The sequence below is a fragment of the Chelonia mydas genome, chromosome 6 (assembly GCF_015237465.2).
Source record: "Chelonia mydas isolate rCheMyd1 chromosome 6, rCheMyd1.pri.v2, whole genome shotgun sequence".
Lineage (NCBI taxonomy): Eukaryota > Metazoa > Chordata > Testudines > Cheloniidae > Chelonia > Chelonia mydas.
The window spans coordinates 8,865,106-8,886,758 of NC_051246.2; the positions used below are offsets into that span (position 1 = coordinate 8,865,106).

A 21,653-nucleotide genomic window follows, 5' to 3' on the forward strand; every position below is an offset into this window, starting at 1 on the left:
TGGGAAGGGGCTCGGGGCTGGGGCAGAGGGTTGGGGTGCGGGGGGATGAGGGGTCTGGCTGCGGATACAGAATCTGGGGTGGGGCTGGGGATGAGGAGTTTGGGGTGTGGAAGGGGGCTCAGGGCCGAGACAAAGGGTCAGGGTGCGGGGGATCAGGGGTTTGGGGTTCAGGCTGTCCTGGGCCTGCGGTGGGAAGAGAGGACTCCCTCCACCCCTCTCTTGCCCCAGCAGCTCGGGGCCAGGTCAGAGGCACCTCTCCCCAGTCACATCAGCAATGGGGGGCTGAGCTGGGCTGAGGGTGGGGCTCCTGTCCCTGTCAGCTACAGCGGGCCTGGGCTGGGCCAAGGGAGGGGCTCCTCTCCCCGGCAGCTCCGGTGGGGCCAGGCTGGGCTGGAGGAGTGGCACCTCTCCCCCCTGCCTGCGTGGCCCTTGAGAGCCTGCTGCGTGACTGCACGGCTTACAGGGAACATCGACATCTGGTGACCCTACCAGGAGGGGAGGCAGATCGGACAAGGAGCTGAGATATGCGGGGAGAACTGGAAATGGCTGGGCTAAGACTGGGACAAGGAGCTGGGGACTGGGAGTGGGGACTGGGAATGGCAAGGTGGGGAGACTGGGACTGGGGTGAGGAATCTGGAGGATTGAGACTGGGATCAGAAACCTCAGGAGTGGAAACTGGAGCTGGCTAAATGAGGAGACTGAGAGGGGGCGAGGAGCCACGGGTGTAGTGGAGACTAGGACTGGGACAGGGCAGAAGGGGTCAGGCTTCGGGGGCATGGGTCAAAGAGTCTACGTTCACTACAGCAGTGATTCTCAACAAGGGGCATGTGTAGCCCTGGGGATACTCAGAGGTCTTCCGGGGGTACCTCCACTCACCCAGATATTTACCTTGTTTTCCAACAGGCTCCATAAAAAGCACGAGCGCAGTCAGGACAAGCTAAAATTTCATACAGACAACGACTTGTTTACACTGCTCTATACGCTACACGCGGAAATGTAAGTACAATAGTTATATTCCTGTTGATTTATTTCATAATTATATGGTAAAACTGAGAAAGTAGCACTTTGTCAATAATAGTGTGGCTGGGACACTTCTGTATTTTTGTGTCTGAATTTCTAAACCGGCTGAGATTCACACATTTCTCTAAAAACCTGTTAAGTCTACAAGACAATTATATAACCACTTTGAATCAAGTTTATTTTTTTCTTGGGAAATGGCACAATTTGTGGGCGGAAAAAGAGAGAGAAAAATCATTATGTGACACTACTGTATTACTTAAAACAAAACCGATTTAAAAAAGTTAAGGATACTAAGTGACAACAATGTTGTGCTGAAACACACATTTATTATACTGTATCCGATATATATTTGAGCAATATAAGATATATGATGTCTTAAAAGCAAAGAAATGAAGAATTAAAGTATTTGTAAATAAGAGGAAGCATGAGCTTAAGTTCTTTGAATGGGGAGCTAAACAAATTGGATGGAGTGAACAGAGCATTACACTGTAAGAGTTAGTGGTAACTTAATATTGGCTATAAACAATAACATCCATATGCCCCTAGAAGCTCTAAAATTGTTTGAAAACTATCCATCAAAATTGACTGTATATTTGATTGGTCATTGATATGTGTAGATTTGTGCTCTCTGCACAAGCAAAGCATCACCCCACTCTCTTTTGTTTTTGCCCTTGAAAGACCTTGCCGGCTCTAGAACTATGGGAATAAATCCTGTTCGTCCTTTTGACTGTAGACTACAGCTGTAGAGAATCATTTCTAATTTTCAAATAATGAGAGTTCCGTTAATATTTTACTAGACCTGCACTTAGAATCCCCGTGTGGCATGAATCATTGTCTAAATCCAATCTCTCTGCATGTAGATAGCTTTTATCTCCTGTGTTCCTAAGTGTGTACATGGACCAAAAGCAATGGTGAGCAGGCGTGGAGTTATCTAGGAATGGTCAAAAATTCTTGGTCAAAACTGTTTTTTGACAGAAAATTGGGTTTTCAACCAACCTGAGTTTTCCATGGAATGTGTCTCCTTTCTGTGGAAAATTACAAACTTATTCACTGAAAACCAAAAAGTTCTCAGCCCAAACCTCAAAAGTTTAATTTTTCAGTTTTTCACAAAATGAAATGTTTAGCAGAAAACGTTGACAAAAAATGAATTTTTTTGTGGTGGTGAAATTTTGCACAGGAAGAAAAAAATCTGACCAGTTCTAGTCGTATCATAGAATCATAGAATATCAGGGTTGGAAGGGACCTCAGGAGGTCATCTAGTCCAACCCCCTGCTCAAAGCAGGACCCATCCCCAATCAAATCATCCCAGCCAAGGCTTTGTCAAGCCTGAACTTAAAAACTTCCAAGGAAGGAGATTCTACCACCTCCCTAGGTAACTCATTCCAGTGTTTCACCACCCTCCTAGTGAAAAAGTTTTTCCTAATATCCAACCTAAACCTCCCCCACTGCAACTTGAGACCATTACTCCTTGTCCTGTCCTCTTCTACCACTGAGAATAGTCTAGAACCATCCTCTCTGGAACCACCTCTCAGGTAGTTGAAAGCAGCTATCAAATCCCCCCTCATTCTTCTCTTCTGCAGACTAAACAATCCCAGTTCCCTCAGCCTCTCCTCATAAGTCATGTGTTCCAGACCCCTATCCTCTTGCCTCACACAATTTCAAGCATACTATGAGCAGACAGCATTCTGCTAGTAGACGGGCACAAACGTTACATTTCACCAAAACTTCCTAGAAGTGTCATTTTAAAATCTCAGAGATCTAATTCAATTTATTCAACGTTTTCAGAACAGGAGTCAATTAATTTGTCAATGAGCTTTAACGCTAAACCTCTGAGAGCAAGAAATTTTTTTTTGGCATTTCAAAGCAAATCAAAATCCGTCTTGCAGTGAAATGCTAACTACAGTCTTAACTATGAAGAGTCCACTATCATGTGACAGTAGTGGATATCTAAGAACCACGTTCTTCTAACATTGAACAGAGAATATTGCTGTACTGGAATAAAGAAGACCCATAAGTTTACTTCCACAGTGAGGCCAGCATAACACATTGTACATAGACCAATTTATTCACAGCTTCACAATGGGTTATATTTAGAAATTTGGTATGTTTGGTATGTCTTAACCAGCCCCGCTATTCCCAATGAATGGCAAGCCTGAGCTTTCTTACCCATGAAAAGAGTAAGATTGATTAATACTGGGTTCAAGAGGGACTCTCCAGGTTGTGCGTGTTAGATTGCAGTACTGTGTGTGAAAAGCTGGACATGTTTCACAAGCCCCTGTCCCTGTGGGGAAGGTTGGAGGACTGCACAGAAAGAGTGGTTTTTCATTCAGTTAGACAAAATACTTTAAAAGCCAAGATCGAACCTCTTTATCCTAAGCCTATGAAAACAAAAACATTTGTATTTGGTTTTATTCAAGTTTGGTTCAGTCTTAGCCACCTTGTAGAGAGGGGAAATACAATTATGATTATGAATTTATGAACCAGCAAAATCTGAGTATCTGTTAATTACATGGGTTCTCCAGTATCATACACAAGCTACAAAAATGGCATATAAATTTTAGATTACAAGCATTTTTCTTTTTTCACATATGGCTTAAATATCAGGTGTAGCAGACCTATAATATCCCCCCCAACACACACTATCCTTCCTGGAAAAATGTCATTGGAGGGGATGGGCTTGTCCTGTCTCTCGATCAATCTCTTATCTGTCCATCAAGCTTAATTTGACAGGAGGGATAACGTAGCATTCGGGAGTACTGCGTGGAGCTGGGTACTGACCCTGGGGCATTTTCCCAATCTCCCTGGCCTGTGTGGCTGGAACAATTTTGCTTATTTCTGAGCCCATACCGGAATTTGTGTTTGTTTTGGAGCTAGTGGCTTTGCACAGTATTTAAAATAGGCACCACCTTTGCTGGCTTGGCAGTTACGAGCAATTTCAAGGCAAGCGAAACAAAATTCAACTTGACATTGTGGACATACAATATATTTGCACTTTTCTATGTGCTCAATGAGTCGCCCACAGGTGGGACAAGCACGGATGGAGGGACAGTTTTTTATTTCACTTCCTGGAAGATCCTTCAGCTTGCAGTTTGCTAAGACTTCCAGGGACTGGTTCTTGCATCCCTCATTTTCACACCTCTCCGAGGGTGCTCCAGCACCTTTCCAGGGCTTCAGGCACTGCCAGCAGAACTCAAAGACTTCCCCCTTCAGTGAACGGCAGAGGATACAGACCACCCTCAGGTTTTTCAGATCACGGCGTTCCACAAAGCTTTTGCAGTTGGGACACTTAGAGAAAAAACAAATTTCAGACGTGAGTGAGAATGTTACTCCATCCTTTTCAAAAAGAAAGTGACACAAAATGGTATTTACATCACTTCTGGAGTTCCTTCCCATTTTACAGATCACCCATAAAGATGAGTGTGTGCCTGCAGCGGGGTGGTCACCCGCTCCGGCCTTAAAGGGCTTAAAACAGCCCAGGAGGGGCCTGTGGCTGGGAGCAAGCAGTTCCCAGGCTGATTGGGGGGAAGCAGGCTCAGCTGTGGCCATGCCCCAATCAGGGCTTAGCTGGCCCTTATAAGAGGGCAGTGGGCCAGGAGCAGACAGTCTCCTCTAGCTGGGGAGGGAGATGGGCTTGGCTGCTGGGGAGCAGACAAGGGTACCTAAGGTGGAGCAGGGCTGGGGGAAGGCCGGAGGAGCTGGGGAGCTTCAGCCTGGAAACCCCCTAGGCTGCAGGCCTAGTGTAAAGCCGAAAAGGGTACTGGGGTTGCAGGGGGGAGGCCCATGGGTAGGCAGAGGCAGCAGGTCCAAACCCCCCTTGCCTGTGATGATTGGCTTATACATTGCAGTCCACCTCAGTGTGCGGGGGCTCAGCGGTGACTGGCAGTAGCCAAAGACTGAGCTGAGGTGGGGATAGTGGGTGGGGGTTCCCCAGGGAGGGGAGACCGAGAGATCTGTGGGGGAACTATCAGGGGGAAGCACCCTGGGTAAAAGGGGCACCGGGGTCCAAGAAGGACGTGGGGGCCAGCAGCCTGCAGAGGGTGCTCCAGAGGCCGGAAGAGCTAATTCCCTGAGAGACGAGCAGGAGGTGCTGCAGGGGTGAGTCCCACACCACCACAGTGCCCTTTTGACTTCTTTATGACTTATAATGAAGGCCTGAAAGGGTATTTTCCTCTCCAGAAACACTTATTGTTTTTGATTATTTGCCACAGAAATATCAAGAACATCAAGTCTTAGGCCTTTTCTATACTATACAGTTTTGTCAACAAAAGCTGACTTTTTTGTTGACAAAACAGTGGAGGTGTACACACTGAAATGCCCCTCCTGCTGATGTAACTCCCTTGCTATGCTGACATAATAAAACCACCTCATCAAAAGGCATAGGGCTTATGTCGGTGCAGCTAGGGCGACACAGTGTCTGTGTAGACACTGCTTTCCTTACATCGGCCATTGGCTGTCATTCTTGGCAATTTCACAGTTCTGCTGGTCTCCGCTCCAAGCCAGGCTGCCACCCAGGCTCCCAGCTTGGGCTGCCACCCAGACTCCCTAGTCCCCACTGGGAGCTCTGCTGCCCACCAGGGTCCCAGGTATCCACTTCCTGCCGGGAGCACGGCAGCCGACTGGACTCTGGGTGCGGATCTCCCCGCCGGAGGCGAGAAGTCCTGGGAGGCTTCCCCCCTCCTGGCTAGGAGCAGGAAGGCGAGAAGCTGGGGGGCCAGCTGGGCTCCTGGCGGGGAGCTATGCAGAGCTGAGCGCCCTGGCTCTCAGCCCCCTACGCTGCCTCTTGTCAGTCGGTGGAAGCGCTCCTGGTGAGGTCGTGCACTACCAACAGAAGGAGGGTAGTGTGGACATCAACCACCACAGTAATTAATGCAGCGGCTGTAAGTTGACCTAACATAGATCAACCTGAGCAGTGCGTATGATTATTCATGCGGCCAGGGGTGAAGCCTCCAGATTGATATGGAGAACTCAGCTGTCCCTTGGGATAAAGATCCTGAGAGAAAGGCCCGGACTGTGGGGCTCCCAGCACAACTCTGGAAGGTAAGTATGTCGCTGCTCCCTTGGCCATGCTCCAACAATCAGGATGAGCCTTGCTTTGTCTTGGTGGACCTTTTGAATGGCCAGTGTGATGGGGTGAACTGGAAGAAATGCATACAGCAGATCCTTGCTCCAGTCCAGGAGGAAAGCATCTATTAGGGATTGCTTGCTCCTGCCTGCTTATAAACAGAGGGGACACTTGGAATTCTCTCTGGAGGCAAAGAACTTTCTGTCTGGCGTTCCCTGCCTGCTGAGGAGGTAGGTCTTCAGTGACACCTTCAGAGATCAATTGTGCTGGGGTTGAGCTGCTTTGCTGAGAATTTCTTTGCACATTCTTCTCTTCTGGCTGCAGACAATGCCAGAGTCTCATATTGTCTTCACACAGTGCTAGAGAGTGAGCTCTGCCTTGCTCATCGTACATTGCTGTGGTTTTGTGTGAACAACTTGGCCTTGGGGAGAGAATTATTTGGCCCAGTGCATGACCTTGAGCTCCTGCACATTGATGTGAAGCTTGCTTCCCACTTATTCCTGAGGTCATGGATGTCAGCTAGCTCCTGGAAGCCCAGTGCAGATTGGAAACATTTGTAACGATTACAGCCAAGGGAGCTGGGTGGTTAAAGCAAACTCCCCATAGCTCGCTATCTCTGGGTCTGTGTGGGGATGGGGAGTAGATTGTTGTCCATAGGTGCAGAATAAGAAGACATGGCCCCCTTTAGCTTTTCTCCAAAGCTGCAGATACCAAAAAATTGGGAGCTGAGCTGCTGCAAGTCAGGCTGTGCCAGTTGCTGCAGCAGACAAAATAAGCGGGAGCCTATGATGTCAGCCAGCTCCCCTTCTCAGGAGCCAGAAGCCCATGGCTGATATATAGGACAATCCTGTCCTGAGGAGTGGCTTGCAGTATATTAAGCAGTAGATCCCTGGCCTCCATAAACAGCGGTGGTGAACTCCTACTTGACAGGAGTGCACCCTTCTCCCTAAAAACAATGAGGAGTCCTTGTGGCATCTTAGAGACTAACAAATTTATTTGGGCATAAGCTTTTGTGGGCTAAAACCCACTTCATCAGATGCATGGAGTGGAAAAATACAGAAGGCAGGTATATATATTACAGCACATGAAAAGATGGGAGTTGCCTTACGAAGCTGGGGGGCTCAGTGCTAACAAGGCCAAGTCAATCAAGGTGTAAGTGGCCTATTCCCAACAGTTGACAAGAAGGGGTGAATATTAACAGAGGGAAAATTACTTTTTGTAGTGACCCAGCCTCTCCCAGTCTTTATTCAGGCCTAATTTGATGGTGTCAAGTTTGCAAATTAATTCCAGTTCTGCAGTTTCTCCTTGAAACTGCAGGTTTTTTGTAGAATAATGGCCACTTTTAAGTCTGTTATTGAGTGTCCAGGGAGACTGAAGTGTTCTCCAACTGGTTTTTGAATGTTACAATTCTTGATGTCTGATTTGTGTCCATTTATTCTTTTGTGTAGAGACTGTCCAGTTTGGCCAATGTACATGGCAGAGGGGCATTGCTGGCACATGATGGCAGATATCACATTGGTAGATGCGCAGGTGAATGAGCCCCTGATGGCATGACTGATGTGGTTTGGACCTATGATGGTGTCCCCTGAATAGATATGCGGACAGAGTTGGCAACAGGGTAATATATATAAACTGCCTACTGTATTTTTCACTCCATGCATCTGATGAAGTGGGTTTTAGCCCACAAAAGCTTATGCCCAAATAAATTTTTTAGTCTCTAAGATGCCACAAGAACTCATATTTGTTTTTGCTGATACAGACTAACACGGTTCCCGCTCTGAAACCCTTCTCCCTAGCTACTCCTGGAACTGTCTGTATTCGAGACACCTAGAGAGACCTGTGCTGAAAGGCTGAGGGACAGCTCTGCCTACAGAAGGACATGTGCGTTGGTGAAGTCAGGACCTTAAAAGGAGGCTTCGCACTGAACCCTAGCAGAAGTGGACAGGGTTAGTGGGAGATGAACCAGGCCATACCTGGGACTCCCACATTAGGGAGACTTCCATAGCCCTGCACTGGAACGCTGCTTGGAGGTCAGTGCAGATGCCAAGGCTGGAGGTGATGGCTTAGCCCACTGTAAGAACATGGGTGTTGGTGCTGAAAAGGGTCGTCCTGGGCCCTTCACAGCATCTTTATCTTTAAGAGGGCCTGCCTTGGCCTTAAGGGTTTCCCCAGTAAGATAGGCCTGGCTGCCGTTCCAGGAAGCTTGAGGGGTAAATGTCTGGCAAATGAGCACTGTGCTGGAGCATGGATCACCCCAAGGCAGAAAAGATGAATCCAGCTCCAAGAAGATGGAAGGGGAGTAAGCACAGGTGTTTTTCTAGGCTTAAGAGCCCTGCACGCACAGTGCACACCAAAGTCTGACAAAATCTATCAACCTATCTAAGGCATTTGTGGAGGCCCAATGGACACAGCTTTCCAGAAGGTTCTGGAAACTTGAGTTGTCAGGCGCACCATCCCATGAATGGGAATGTACAGAGACCCTTGAAATAGTGCTTTCCTCTGCAGGTCACCTTTCAGGAGATACACCGTTCTCTGTCTGCTGTGTATGAAGATAACTTTCCCAAATGGTTGGCTGTTTTTTTTTAAGCTCCATCTCCTGCACATGTCCAGCTGCATAAATAAGCTGAATGTCCCCCTGCTCTGTTAGGGATGTGGGCTATGTGAGGCTGGGCAGAGGAGCAGCTGGATACAGGATGTCTTCTCCTTGGGATGCCCTGGATCAGTAACCAGCAGCATCACTGTCAAGGCGCAACATGGAAGCTGCTGCAACAGCACCAGCAGGAGCAGCTCAGCTTCACCGTTATCTACAAGGTGCATTCAGGAATAAAACAAAGGCAGAGGTGTGAAAGAGGAGAGAAGCAGTAGGGATCCGTACTCACCTCTTTGAAGTCATGGTAATATTTAGCTGCAAACATTGCAAGTTTTTCTTCAAAGTCCTGTTGCTCTGTTTCAGTGAGTAAAGCGTTCCGACGGACTTCCGGATAGGACCATTCCTTCCCACATTTCTCCCCATTAACATCAGCAGGGCAGTGAAACCTCAAGTGACCCTGTAGGCCAGGAAAGCAGAGAAGTAAAAGAGGCAAAGCTGTGAAATTTGAAACCTGTGCCGTATTACAAACCACCTCTTAAGGTCAGCGTTAACTCCATCTTAATAGAGTTGTTTGTTTTGTTTACTTGTTTGGAACTTGGGTCTAGTGGTACTGATGAGATTCTGGAGGTGGTGATTCCAGTGATGGAAGGGATTAAAAACAGTCAGAAAAAAATGATGCTTTCTCTGATTTCTGGAGCAGCTTAACTCTTAATTTCTGTCACTTTGTTGAAGTATATATGGTCATAACCTTAATGGGAAGTGAAGGTTGGGTTGTTTTTTTTTAAATAACTTGCTAATCTGAGGTTTATGAATGTGTCACTGAGTCATCACCAAGTGAAATATTTATAAATGTATTTAAAGGAGTATATTTGTGAAATATTTCCTGAAGCAAAAAGAACAAAGTCACGGGGAAAAGCTCATATTTAAATGGGGGGGAATCAGTGATTTGAAGAAAAATTGCTTTGACTCTGATTGTGGTCTCCATTCTGGCCGTGTGTGCTGTTTTGTGGGGCTACTTATAAAATTACTCTTTCTTTTAGTATTTAACATTTCTTTCCCTATTTTGTCTGTCTCCTGCTTTGTTCTCATCTGTTCTGTATGTGCACAGCTTGGAAAACTGCAAAGAGCAATTCCAGCCGCAGTTGGCTGTTTAATCCACCTTATGCTCTCCTTGGTGTGGAGGAACTTCAGGTTCTCATCCACTCAGCCTGCCTTCTTTCTTAAACTTAAGACTAGCTCACTGAACCAGCACGCACGGCACCAAAAGACTGAGATTTAGGAAGCAGGACTCATGAAGAACGCGGTAGTCCTCGTGCAGTTTGAGAATGTGCTTTTACGTTGATTTCGGCATAGCTGCTCTGGGCCCCTTCAACAACACACTGATTTATGTTAGGATCATCTGAAAGTGCTCAACACGGCTTGATAGCATGATCTGAATTTTTGTTCTTTTTCCCCATCCCTTTTTGCAGTGGATCATAACTTTTCGGGGGCCATTCATCCACTTCTTGTTACGCATTCCCCTGGCTGGGGAAGCCCATCCTGATCTTCAGGAGCCATATAACTCAGGGCCAACTACAGGCTGCCTCTTGTAATGCAGTGCTCCTGGGTGGATTGTTGGCAGTGGGGAACAGAATCCAGGAACCTCTGCATCTAAAAGCAAGAGCCTCCGCTGCCTGACCAATGTCTGTTAGCTCAGGGGCTGTAGCAGACTTGTTAAACCTCTGTGTGGTTAAGCCTTTAGAGGAAGGGAGAGCCACACTGCAGGTGTGTTGGGGAGTATTTGTGAGGCATGTCCCTCTGGGTGCCATATTTATAGAAGACTGAAGGCATGGGTGCAGACTCCGTGGGTGCTCCGGGGCTGGAGCACCCACAGGGAAAAATTGGTGGGTGCTCTGCACCCACCGGCAGCTCCCCTCCCCATTCCGCCCCAGCTCGCCTCCGCCTCCTCCCCTGAGCATGCCGAGGCTCTGCTTCTCCCCCTAGATCCCAGTGCTTGCCGCGCAAAACAGCTGTTTTGCGGCAGCAAGTGCTGGGAGGGACGGGGGAGGAGGGGGAATGCGGAGTGCTCGAGGAAGAGGCGGGGCGGGGTGGGGATTTGGGGAAGGGGTTGGACTGGGGGCAGGGCCGGGACGGGGGGGTGGGCTTGAGCACCCACCGGTGCCGCAAACAGTTGGTGCCTGTATCTGAGGGAGGACTACATCAAGTCCGTGGGATAATGCATTGGCTGAAACTGGTGTTTATTTGGGCTAAGGAAAACTAAATGTGGCAAGGTGCTCAAGTTTTATTTTATCTCTGAGTGTACTTAGCTCTGTACAGGTCTCCAGTACCAGGATCTTTTTGTTCCTCAAGAGAGCAGAGTCAAGGATTTTGACTTCTCTGTTAGGTAGCGTACTTCCCTGCATGGGTCATTCATGTCCATAAGATCTAGGTATGTCTCTAAAATTCTTATGCTCACCTTGAGTTATTGTTTGCACACTTTCTGGGTCCACTTTGACCCCTGTCTCATCAATAATTTGGTCTAAAAACTTCATTCTGTCCCTTGAGAATTTGCACGTATCCATTTTATTCACAGTGTTATCCGCAGATGACACTAAGCTAGGGGGAGTGGTAGATATGCTGGAGGGTAGGGATAGGGTCCAGAGTGACCGAGACAAATTGGAGGATTGGGCCAAAAGAAATCTGAGGTTCAACAAGGACAAATGCAGAGTCCTGCACTTAGGACGGAAGAATCCCATGCACCGCTACAGGCTGGGGACCGACTGGCTAAGCAGCAGTTCTGCAGAAAAGGACCTGGGGATTACAGTGGACGAGAAGCTGCATATGAGTCAGCAGTGTGCCCTTTTTGCCAAGAAGGCTAACGGCATATTGGGCTGCGTTAGTAGGAGCATTGCCAGCAGACCGAGGGAAGTGATTATTCCCTTCTATTGGGCACTGGTGAGGCCACACCTGGAGTATTATGTCCAGTTTTGGGCCTCCCACTACAGAAAGGATGTGAACAAATTGGAGAGAGTCCAGCGGAGGGTAATGAAAATGATCAGAGGGCTGGGGCATATTGACTTATGAGGCGAGGCTGAGGGAACTGGCCTTGTTTAGTCTGAAGAAGAGAAGAGTGAGGGGGGATTTGTTAGCAGCCTTCAACTACCTGAAGGGGGGTTCCAAAGAGGATGGAGCTCGGCTGTTCTCAGTGGTGGCAGATGACAGAACAAGGAGCAATGGTCTCAAGTTGCAGTGGGGGAGGTCTAGGTTGGATATTAGGAAACACTATTTCACTAGGAGGGCGGTGAAGCACTGGTATGGGTTCCCTAGGGAGGTGGGGGAATCTCCATCCTTAGAGGTTTCTAAGACCCGTCTTGACAAAGTCCTGGCTGGGATAATTTAGTTGGTGTTGGTCCTGCTTTGAGCAAGGGATTGTACTAGATGACCTCCTGAGGTTTCTTCCAACCCTAATCTTCTAGGATTCTATGATTTGGCAGAGGTCATAATTCCTGGAAAGGTTTATCTTCCTTTGAAAGTATTCAAAGGCAGATGATATGCCAAATGGATGTTGACTAAAACAAAAATTTCCAAATGGTGTAATAGAAGTAATCAGTAGTGTAGAGTCTATGGCTATTCAAAAGAACTGCAACTGGGCATGGCATTTTGAGAGGACTTTTGTGTTTCCAAATTCATGGAATCATAGAACCATAAGGTTAGAAGGGACTGCAGGGATCATCTAGTCTAACCCCCTGCAAGATGCAGGATTGCAAGTTTTTCTAACATATGTTCTACACATTGAGGTACATGTCTCTTCCTTCAGAGATTCTCATTAAGCTTAAATTGTACATGGATCTGAATCTTTGGGTTTTGGGCCTGTCACTAGCACACCATTCTGCTGGAATATCTACTTGGAAAGTTACACGCATCTTCTCCATTTGGCGGAGTTCCTCTTTTACCTGGCTGTCAGTGGGAGGGAGACTTCTAGGTGCTGGCAGGGAGTGGGAATTGAAAGCAAGTGGGGTGGCAGGTGGAGCTGCCTGTTGCCGGCTCTAAGGAAGTCAGTGACTGCTGTGTCAGGGCTCTGGCTGTGTTCAGTGTTTTGTATATAATGTGATCTCACCTCATTGCTTTGTGTACCCCTGGCATTACAATATCATTACAACCCAAAGTACCAACACAATGTTCAAAAGGCTGTTCGTACAGCTTTTCCAACCCAGCCCAGGAACTGCTGGATCTCTTGTCACATTTCCAGCACAATTTTGCAGACTCAAAAGGTTCAAAGAACTCAAAGGCTTTAAAAATAGCATCTGGACTTTGAATGTTCTGAGGTTCTCTTGTCACTGGACAGAATGATCTTTGCGTCACAGGTAGTTACTGATTTCTCCTGGGGTGGGGGGGGAAGGAAGTGGGGGATGGGAGGGGAATAACAGTAAATGGTCTCAGGGCCTGGCTACACTTGCTGCTGTAGAGCGCTTTGAGTGAAACCAGCCTTCGGCGAGCGCAGTCAGGAAAGCCCTGCAGTCTGTCCACACGGACAGCTGCCAGTGCACTGGCGTGGCCACATTTGTGGCCCTTGCAGCGGCATTGGGAGCAGTGCATTATGGGCAGCTATCCCAGCACGCAAGTGGCTGCAAGGTGCTTTTCAAATGGGGGGTGGGGTGGAGTGTATTGTGTGTATGGGGGGGGAGAGAGAGTGGGTTTTGGGGGGGCTGAGAGCATATCAGCATGCTGTCTTGTAAGTTCAGACAGCAGCAGACTCCCCCTCCCCCCCGCCTCACACACACACACACACACACACACACACCATTCCACAGCAATGGTTGCTTTGTCTCGGAGCAGATAAGCAGCCGGCTGTCAGAAACGGAGCTTTGACAGGGCACATCCGCATTCCTACAGCCGAGTTCACAACACTGACAAGAGTGGCCCCTTGACTTAAGGGGATGATGGGGCGTTTCCAGAGGCCGATCAGAGCGCAGTAATGCAACACCTCGTCCACGCTGAGGCCCGGGCGTTGTAGCCAAGGCGCACCCGGCGGTAATCTTCTCGCCGAGGTGAAGTACCGGGAGCGCTCTAGCCGTGGAGTCAGAGCGCTCTACGTGCCTTGCCAGTGTGGTCGGGGCGTCAGCTAGTGCGCCCGGGGCTCCTGTATCGTGCACCAACTCACAAGTGTAGCCAAGGCCTCAGAATGCCCCACATTACCAGTTGAAGACAGTTTTCCCACTTGACAGAACATTTCAATATATCAAGGGACATATCTCTGGAAGAAACCAAATATATTAAAAACACGTAGTATGGCTTTTCTGACGGCCTTCTGTGTTCTCTTACCTGGTCTAACAGACTTCGGCACCAAGCTGTTAAGGAAGCAGGAACCGTAGCATGTCCACAAGACATTTCCACCCTCATTACATCATCATCATCACCTGACAAGCAAGGAGACACTAGCTGAATTAACATAAAAATCCTCTCAAAACTGAGTGTGTTTATCAAGTCTGGATCTTTGGTCGGGGAGATTCTGCACACTCCCCACCCAGCACTGAAGTAGCTGGCACAGGATGTGTCTAGGTACTAATATTTACAAAAGTTCCTCAGGGATTTAGGGACTCAAGTCTCATTGACTTTCAGCGGGACGCATGGGACTTACACTTTTAAAACCCTGGGGTGCTTTTGAAAAACTGGTGTTACGCATTTAAATATTTTCTCCTTCTGCTTTCCTTATTTGGTTCAGACCATGCTTTCTTTTTACCCTTTGGGGAAAGGGGCCTTCTGTCTCCTTCCCAAAGACCTGAGGACCTCCCTGTTCCCCAGCTTTCCCACTTAGAAAGGATGTTAAAGCAAAAGATTGGGAGTCGGGCGATCTGAGTTCTAGTCCCACTACCGCAGACTTCCTGAGCCTTCTTCCTCCTGGTTCTTTGGCTCCTTCAGGCCAGCTAGGCTGCCATAAAAATGCACAGAGCATGTACAGCCCCCCCTACAGAATATTGTCAGGTACAGGAAAGGGAAACTCTCCCGTTACTTGCAACAGCTCCACCCAAAAGAGATTGCATCACAAAGCTAGCAATAATACAGCGTTTCTTCAGACTGACTGTCCCGCGCGCTAAGAAAAAGAACCTGTAAAGCTATTTTAACATCGCTGTCTGATGTCTCCCCCGTAATAGTCATAGTCTCCATCCCATTCCTTAGATGTCCTGACATTTTCCTGGCTTTTTGACTACTCTACACGTTGAACAGCGGTCTCCATTGAGCTGTCTGCCGTATGCTTAAGTCTCTTTTACAAAATGCTCAGTACAAGCCAACCAGCAAATCTGGGGGGCACGGGACCCAGCATGCCCCTCACTGTCGCCTCTGTCTGTATGAAATTCACAAAGGGCTCTTTACATCTTTTGACCCAAATACTTTTACATTAGTTCAATTTAAAGTAATGATCATTTTCATACGCTCTTTCAACTTCTTAGCTGGGGCAGGATCTGTGTTCTGATCCACCAGCCTGGCCACGAATGGGCAGAGTCCCAGGCTCGTAAAAGGGGTCATATCCCCGCCCCCCACATCTATGGCTACAGCATAGGTGGGCTGTAAAGCGGGGGTGGGAAAACTACGGCCCACAGGCCGAATCTGGCCTGTCAGGGCTTTGGATCCAGCCTGCAGGATTGCCAGCCCCACGCTGCTCCCAGAAGCGGCCAGCACCACATCCCTGCGGCCCCTGGCGGGGAGGCGGGGGCAGAGGACTCTGTGCCCTGCCTTTGCCTGCAGGCACTGCCCCCCGCAGCTCCGGAGAACTGCGGCCAATGGGAGCTTCGGGGGAGGTACCCGCGCTGCCCTCGCCTGCATGGAGCCCTCTGCCCCGCCCTCCCCCAGGGGCCACAGGGATGTGGTGCCGGCCGCTTCCAGGAGCAGCACGGGGCCAGGGCAAACAGGGAGCCTGCCCTGACCCCAGTGCATGCCGCTGCCACCCCGGAGCCCGCACCCCAACCCCTCCTGCACCCCAACCCCTTGCCTTGAGCCCCTTCCTGCACACCACACCCCCTCCCACACCCCAACCCCCTGCCCAACCCTACATTCATGGCCCTGCATGCAATTTCCCCACCCAAATGTGGTCTTCAGGCCACAAATTATGCCCACCCCTGCTCTAAAGGCGTCATCTGCTTCCCTAATGCCACCCCTCTCCCTACCATTCCTCTCTCCAGACACCCCAGAGAAGTGGGAGAAGAGTGTCCACGCATGCTGCATGCACCTAGGGGCTGCTTTTTATAGTGAGCCGTGTGTGCTGAACAGGAAACTACAAGGAGCAAAGTCACCCAATAGCAGATTTCAAACTAAGGTCATTTACATAACAATTTTAAGTTTCTGCTTTGCTGTCATGCTTCAAAATGGCTTGAACATCTGGTTATACAAACTCCAATTCCATTTCAGAACGGTGAGACAATGCCCCTTCACCACCCCTGCAGCGTGTTTCCCACAAACAAGGAAGGACCTAAGTGATCAGGCTGATAAAAAATGAAAATGCTGCCCAGAAATACCTGTGATATCGTCCTTTCGACGAACAAACTTTAGTTCAGGCTCTTCATTATCTTTCCCAGGAGGTTCCATAGTCTTAGCTGGAGAGACAAAGGGGACAGAAAAGACCCCTCCAAAAATTGTCGCTCAGGGGAGAGAGCATCTGTCTGTCCTGTACAATTTGCTTTGACAAATCTCTGGGTGAGGATTACAAAGGTAGCTAGAAGTGGTTTCACTCTGAGCTGGTTAATGACTCCTCCCCGTATCTCTCCAGCTGCATCATTCTAGACTCATGCTGCAGAAGGGAGCTGCTCCTTTCATTTCCCTGTTTCCCTCTCTGTGAGGCCCAGGGAGCGTCAGTTCAAAAACGTACAGCCTACATACAGGGGGAGCGACAGTTTTGCCATGGCAATCGTTACATGAAAGCGCTGATAAAAAAAAGGGCTCAAATGATAGAAATGTTACTGAGGGTGCACATCTAACTCACAGACAGTGTTTTGTATCAAAAATCACGTTTACTTTTCATATTTAGTGTGAATAACAGCAGCAGAAGAGTATGAGCAGAGAGAAGTAAATGATTTTGATCCCGTGTCTCCACCGAAATGTTTTTTTTAATTTAATTTAATTTTTATTTCTGGGGAGAGAACTTTCAGCTGGCGTCAGCTGTCCTGGTCCCTTATTTGACAGCAGGGCTGTCACTGATAGGATGACCAGATAGCAAGTGTGAAAAATCGGGACGGGGTGGGGGGTAATAGGAGCGAATATAAGAAAAAGCCCCCAAAATCGGGATTGTCTCTATAAAATCGGGACATCTGGTCACCCTAGTCACTGAGCATTGTTCTTTATCACCCTCTCAGGCAGCCCAGGGTTTTAACGAATCCAGTTTATAAACTGCTTCTTACGGTATTGTTCCCCCAGCAGCCTGCAGAGTTATCCAAACCTAACTAGAGATATTTGGCAAAAACACAAATCCTAGATTCCGCAACTCCTGAATCAGCAGTGCGACAAGTCCACAACTTTCAATATTAACCGGAGAAAGCTAAAACTACTGTAATAGCCTTAACCCAGGGAGCTAATGTTTACAAAAGAACCCCCTTCTACAGGCCCCTTCCCCCAACTGTATCTATCACTGGTGGTGCTTTGTCCCACTCAGAGATACAAGGAAAGGCAGGTATAGTAAAAACAAACATGTATTTATTCAACAAAAAAAGAAAAATAACTCGGTTGTTTGGCATAAAGCCAGGGACCCCAAAACAAGATAGGTAGGGAACAAGTAAATCAAATAACTCTGTACATAACCATGTCTTGCAGACACACGAACGCTATGGACCACGGACAGGAACCACAAGGGCCACCAGGAGACAGCAGTCAGGCTCCTTTCAGGACAGCACAGGGAATCGGGACCAACGCCACAATGAAGACGGGATCAGGTAATAGGCAGGTAAGTCGGAATCCTTCTTTGGTCGTGTCATAAATATAAAGGGAAGGGTAAACCCCTTTAAAATCCCTCCTGGCCAGAGGAAAAATCCTCTCATCTGTAAAGGGTTAAGAAGCTAAAGGTAACCTCGCTGGCACCTGACCAAAATGACCAATGAGGAGACAAGATACTTTCAAAAGCTGGGAGGAGTGAGAGAAACAAAGGGTCTGGGGCTGTCTGTATGCTGCTTTTGCCGGGGTCAGAACAGGAATGGAGTCTTAGAACTTAGTAAGTAATCTAGCTAGGTATGTGTTAGATTATGATTTCTTTAAATGGCTGAGAAGAGTTGTGCTGAATAGAATGACTATTCTTGTCTGTGTGTCTTTTTTGTAACTTAAGGTTTTGCCTAGAGGGATTCTCTATGTTTTGAATCTAATTACCCTGTAAGGTATCTACCATCCTGATTTTACAGAGGTGATTCCTTTACTTCTATTAAAAGTCTTCTTGTAAGAAAACTGAATGCTTTTTCATTGTTCTAAGATCCAAGGGTTTGGGTCTGTGGTCACCTATGCAAATTGGTGAGGATTTTTACCAACCCTTCCCCAGGAAGTGGGGTACAAGGTTTGGGAGGATTTTGGGGGGGAAAGACGTGTCCAAACTACTTTTCCCAGTAAACCCAGATAAAGTTTGGTGGTGGCAGTGGAAATCCAAGGGCAAAAGGGTAAAATAGTTTGTACCTTGGGGAAGTTTTAACCTAAGCTGGTAAAAGTAAGCTTAGGAGGTTTTCATGCAGGTCCCCACATCTGTACCCTAGAGTTCAGAGTGTGGGAGGAACCTTGACAGGTCGTCCCACAGGTACCGATGATGCGCACAGGCAAATGGAACTGGGCTGCCACTCGGGCGGACAGCACTTGGCGCTGGGTGCACAGTCCTTTGGTAACCTCCCATCGCCAGGCGGATTATTCCAAGTCACGTGACCATTTCCTGCTACAAGTTCCCGCCAAACTTCAGAAAGAGTGCCAACTGGGCGATGAAGAAAGGGGACTAACATGGAGGGCAAACAACAACTCAGGCAAAACAAAATGGCGAAACCAGCCAAAACAGTGAAATTGGCCCCACTGAGAGAAAGGAAGTCCTCTGGCTGGGAAGCAGATCCCCGAACAGGTGTTCTTTATTGTGACAGTATTCAGTTTAAGTGGAAAGAAAATAGCCTGATGCCTGACTGAAGTGTGTCGTGCCCCCTGCAGGAGTCTAACATTCATTTCCAACTGGGAGAACCACCGTCCTTTTGCAAGATGCCTGTTGCTGAGTCGTTGTCCATCTACCTTGGGGGAAAATGTATTTTACCTGGATCTGTTTTAAATCTAGTTCCCCACTGAGTTCCCTCCCTGCTGAGCAGCAGCAGCCGCAGCTCTGTGCCACTGAAGGAGCCTGCTAGCCAGGCAAGGTGAGAAGCAGAATTAGGATTTCATCATGGGTGGCGCTAGCCTCAGCCCCGCCCCTTCTGCCTGAGGCCCCGCCCTTCTACCTCCCCACTGCGGCTAACGGCCTCAAGCCCCGCCCCAGGCTAGCCCCCCAGCCCCAGAGCACGGGAAGGCGGGCAGCGCGTGGCCCCAGACCCCCAGCCTTGGAGCACGGGAAGGCGGGCAGGTGGTGCGGTCGCAGTCCACACAGCCCTGGCCAGAGCACAGGGGGACTGGAGGTCAGAGCCACACGCACGTAGATCGGTAATAAGGAGGGGGCCTGGGCATGGCAGAGCGAGGGTGGGGCCACGCCTGGCTATTTGGGGATTTACAGCTTCCCCCAGCCTATGGGACCCACCACCCATGAATTTCATTATTTCCAAGAGTCAAGTGGCAGACAAAGCTGGGCAAAATCTGTGCTTAAGAATAACTTAATGGAGGGCTGCATGGCCCAGAGAAGATATGAAGAGGGGAGACAAAATCTTCCCTTTCAGGTCACCAAGTCAGCTCTGACCCCAGGTAGGTAGCTACCAAAAGTCATATGTGTAGGATGTATTGTATGAAATGAGTTGGTGGTCTCAGTCCAGTTCCCAGTGGATTGGTTCATAGCTGTCTGAACAGCAAGGCCAAAAAGTAAATGGAGGTTGGTGACAAAGTGGGGATTTTTCCCTTGTTATGTTTTTCATGAATACTGTGTGTGCCTCAGTTTCCCTATGTGCTGCACCAATACCTCGGTTGTGGGAATAGGGGTGTGTGACTTTGGCTGAGACCTCTGGGGCAGCTGCTCCAGCTGCCTGCACATATGCTATGCTTCATAACCTGAGACCCAGGAGGGGGATGCAACCAGGTGACACTTCGCCCAGAAAGCAAGACAAAGACAAGGAGAAGGAGCAACGGGGGTGTCCAAGGTTAGATCCCTGGTAGCTGGGCAGTCTGCTTGGGGGGGACTGGAAGAGGGGGAGCCCAGGCCGCCTGGCCCAGGGCTCCCCAAGATGGACTTGGGTGAAAGTCACTGATTTCTGTGCAAACAAGTTCTGTTCTATGCTTTGTTCCTGTCGACTAATAATCATTCTGTTTTATGTTGGCTGAGAGTCATTTATGACTGCGGAGTTGGGGTACAGGGCCCTCTGGCTTCCCTAGGAGCCCGGCCTGAGTGGACTCACTGCAAGAAGTTCACAGTGTGGAAGGGGATGCTGTGTAACCTTCTTGCCCAGGAGACAATATGGTCAGAGAGAGGAGGCTCCCCCAGAGTCCTGACTGGCTTTGTATGGAGTAGTTCCAGAACATCGCCCCGGTGTCTCTGTGACAAGGCTGAACCACCAATCAACAGATTCCTGTGTAAGCAGTGTCAGGATGAGCTCCACCCTGACATCTGGTGGTGAGGTGTGGCAAATTGTGGAAAAGAACTTCAGGGGCTGATCTCATTTGCATAGGCACACCCACCCCACCTAGAATGAGGCCATAGCTGCCCAAATGGTCACTTTGGTTGCTGTGGGATCCCCTGTGTCTCTGTTATTGGGGCAGGAAGAATAAATTGTTATTACCCTGATTATGGGAACTGTGCTTGGAACTGTACTTGGCCTTTTGTTATGATGGAGGGACTCGCCATCAACTAAGTAGCACTGGCTAGGCAAGGGTCATGGGTTCCAAAACTCTGTGAATAGAGAGAGGCTGGGGGAAGTATTAATACCTGGTGGCATGGGCCCCTTGGTGAGGGCCTTACATGCTAATTGCACTGCCTCCTCTCTCCACTGTGGAATATCAGAGCTAATTTTGATTTCATTAGAAGTCTAATTACAGGCTGCTGAGCTCACTTTGGGCTAATAGTGCACCAGCACTGAGGCTCCCCTACTACAAGCTGAATTCACCAAAGAGCTGAACTGACTAAGAGCTGAAATCATTGAGCATTGTGTTAAGTAGTGGGGGAGCCTGAAGATATATTGTGGAGCAGTTTGTGGGACGGCTGGTGTGCCTTGTGGACAGGCTGGTGGAGCAGTTCATAGGATGGCGGGAGCTGCTGGTGGGACACGGAACAGTTCATGGGACGGCGGGAGCTGTGTGTGGGCCGCAGACCGGAGCTGAGCGAAGCAGTGTGTGGGGCAGCTGGCGGAGCGGAGCGAAGGCCTATGGAGCTGTGGGGCGGTCAGCTTCAGATCATGTAAGGTGCCTCTTACCTCCGCCCCATCTCCACCCAGGTTGGGAGGTAAAGCTCTGTAGATAAACTTTTGAACTCTGGGGCTGCCCTGACCAGGGACAGAGACTTTTGGGTCATTGGACTTTTGGGACTTTGGGTGATTTGGGGTTGCTGGACTCAAGAACAAAAGGGAAAGGGCATGCCCCAATTTGCTTGGGGTGGGTTTTTTGCTCATGGGTTGTGTTATGAATCCTGTTGGTGGTGTTTCCCCAACATAATGCCACATTGTTTCTCTCTGTTATTAAAAGGCTTTTTGCTACACTCAGACTAGGTGCTTGCGAGAGGGGAAGTATTGCCTCTTGGAGGCGCCCAGCGGGGGTGGTATATATTTGTCCCAGGTCACTGGGTGGGGGCTCGAGCCGGTTTGCATTGTGTTATTGGAATGGATCCCCTAGATATTGAACCCGGCCCTTGTTGCTGCCAACTCTGACGGGCAGAAG

General features: G+C 48.7%; 2 protein-coding genes across 5 annotated transcripts; one reads left to right on the top strand and one right to left on the bottom strand.

Moving 5' to 3' along the window:
• The first annotated feature begins 653 nt into the window (after positions 1-653).
• On the top strand, positions 654-20,471 carry LOC119566352. Of its 4 annotated transcripts, none has more exons than XM_043549005.1 (3): positions 654-996; positions 17,451-17,580; positions 18,925-20,471. In XM_043549005.1, the coding sequence occupies exons 1-3, from the start codon at positions 776-778 to the stop codon at positions 18,949-18,951; spliced, it is 378 nt and encodes a 125-aa protein (XP_043404940.1). In that variant the 5' UTR covers positions 654-775; the 3' UTR covers positions 18,952-20,471. The 4 variants fall into 4 exon arrangements, 3 of the variants coding, with proteins under 3 accessions (XP_043404940.1, XP_043404939.1, XP_043404938.1); XM_043549004.1 differs by having other exon boundaries at positions 18,804-19,790; XM_043549003.1 differs by lacking the exon at positions 18,925-20,471 and adding an exon at positions 18,412-18,794.
• Positions 3,480-16,388, bottom strand: LOC114019883 (uncharacterized protein DDB_G0292642-like). The gene is made up of 4 exons (XM_037899012.2): positions 16,163-16,388; positions 13,974-14,068; positions 8,962-9,129; positions 3,480-4,305 (listed from the first exon to the last, which is right to left on the bottom strand). Exons 1-4 carry the CDS (start codon positions 16,230-16,232, stop codon positions 3,850-3,852), a joined length of 789 nt encoding a protein of 262 aa, XP_037754940.1. The 5' UTR covers positions 16,233-16,388; the 3' UTR covers positions 3,480-3,849.
• Positions 20,472-21,653: the final 1,182 nt, after the last annotated feature.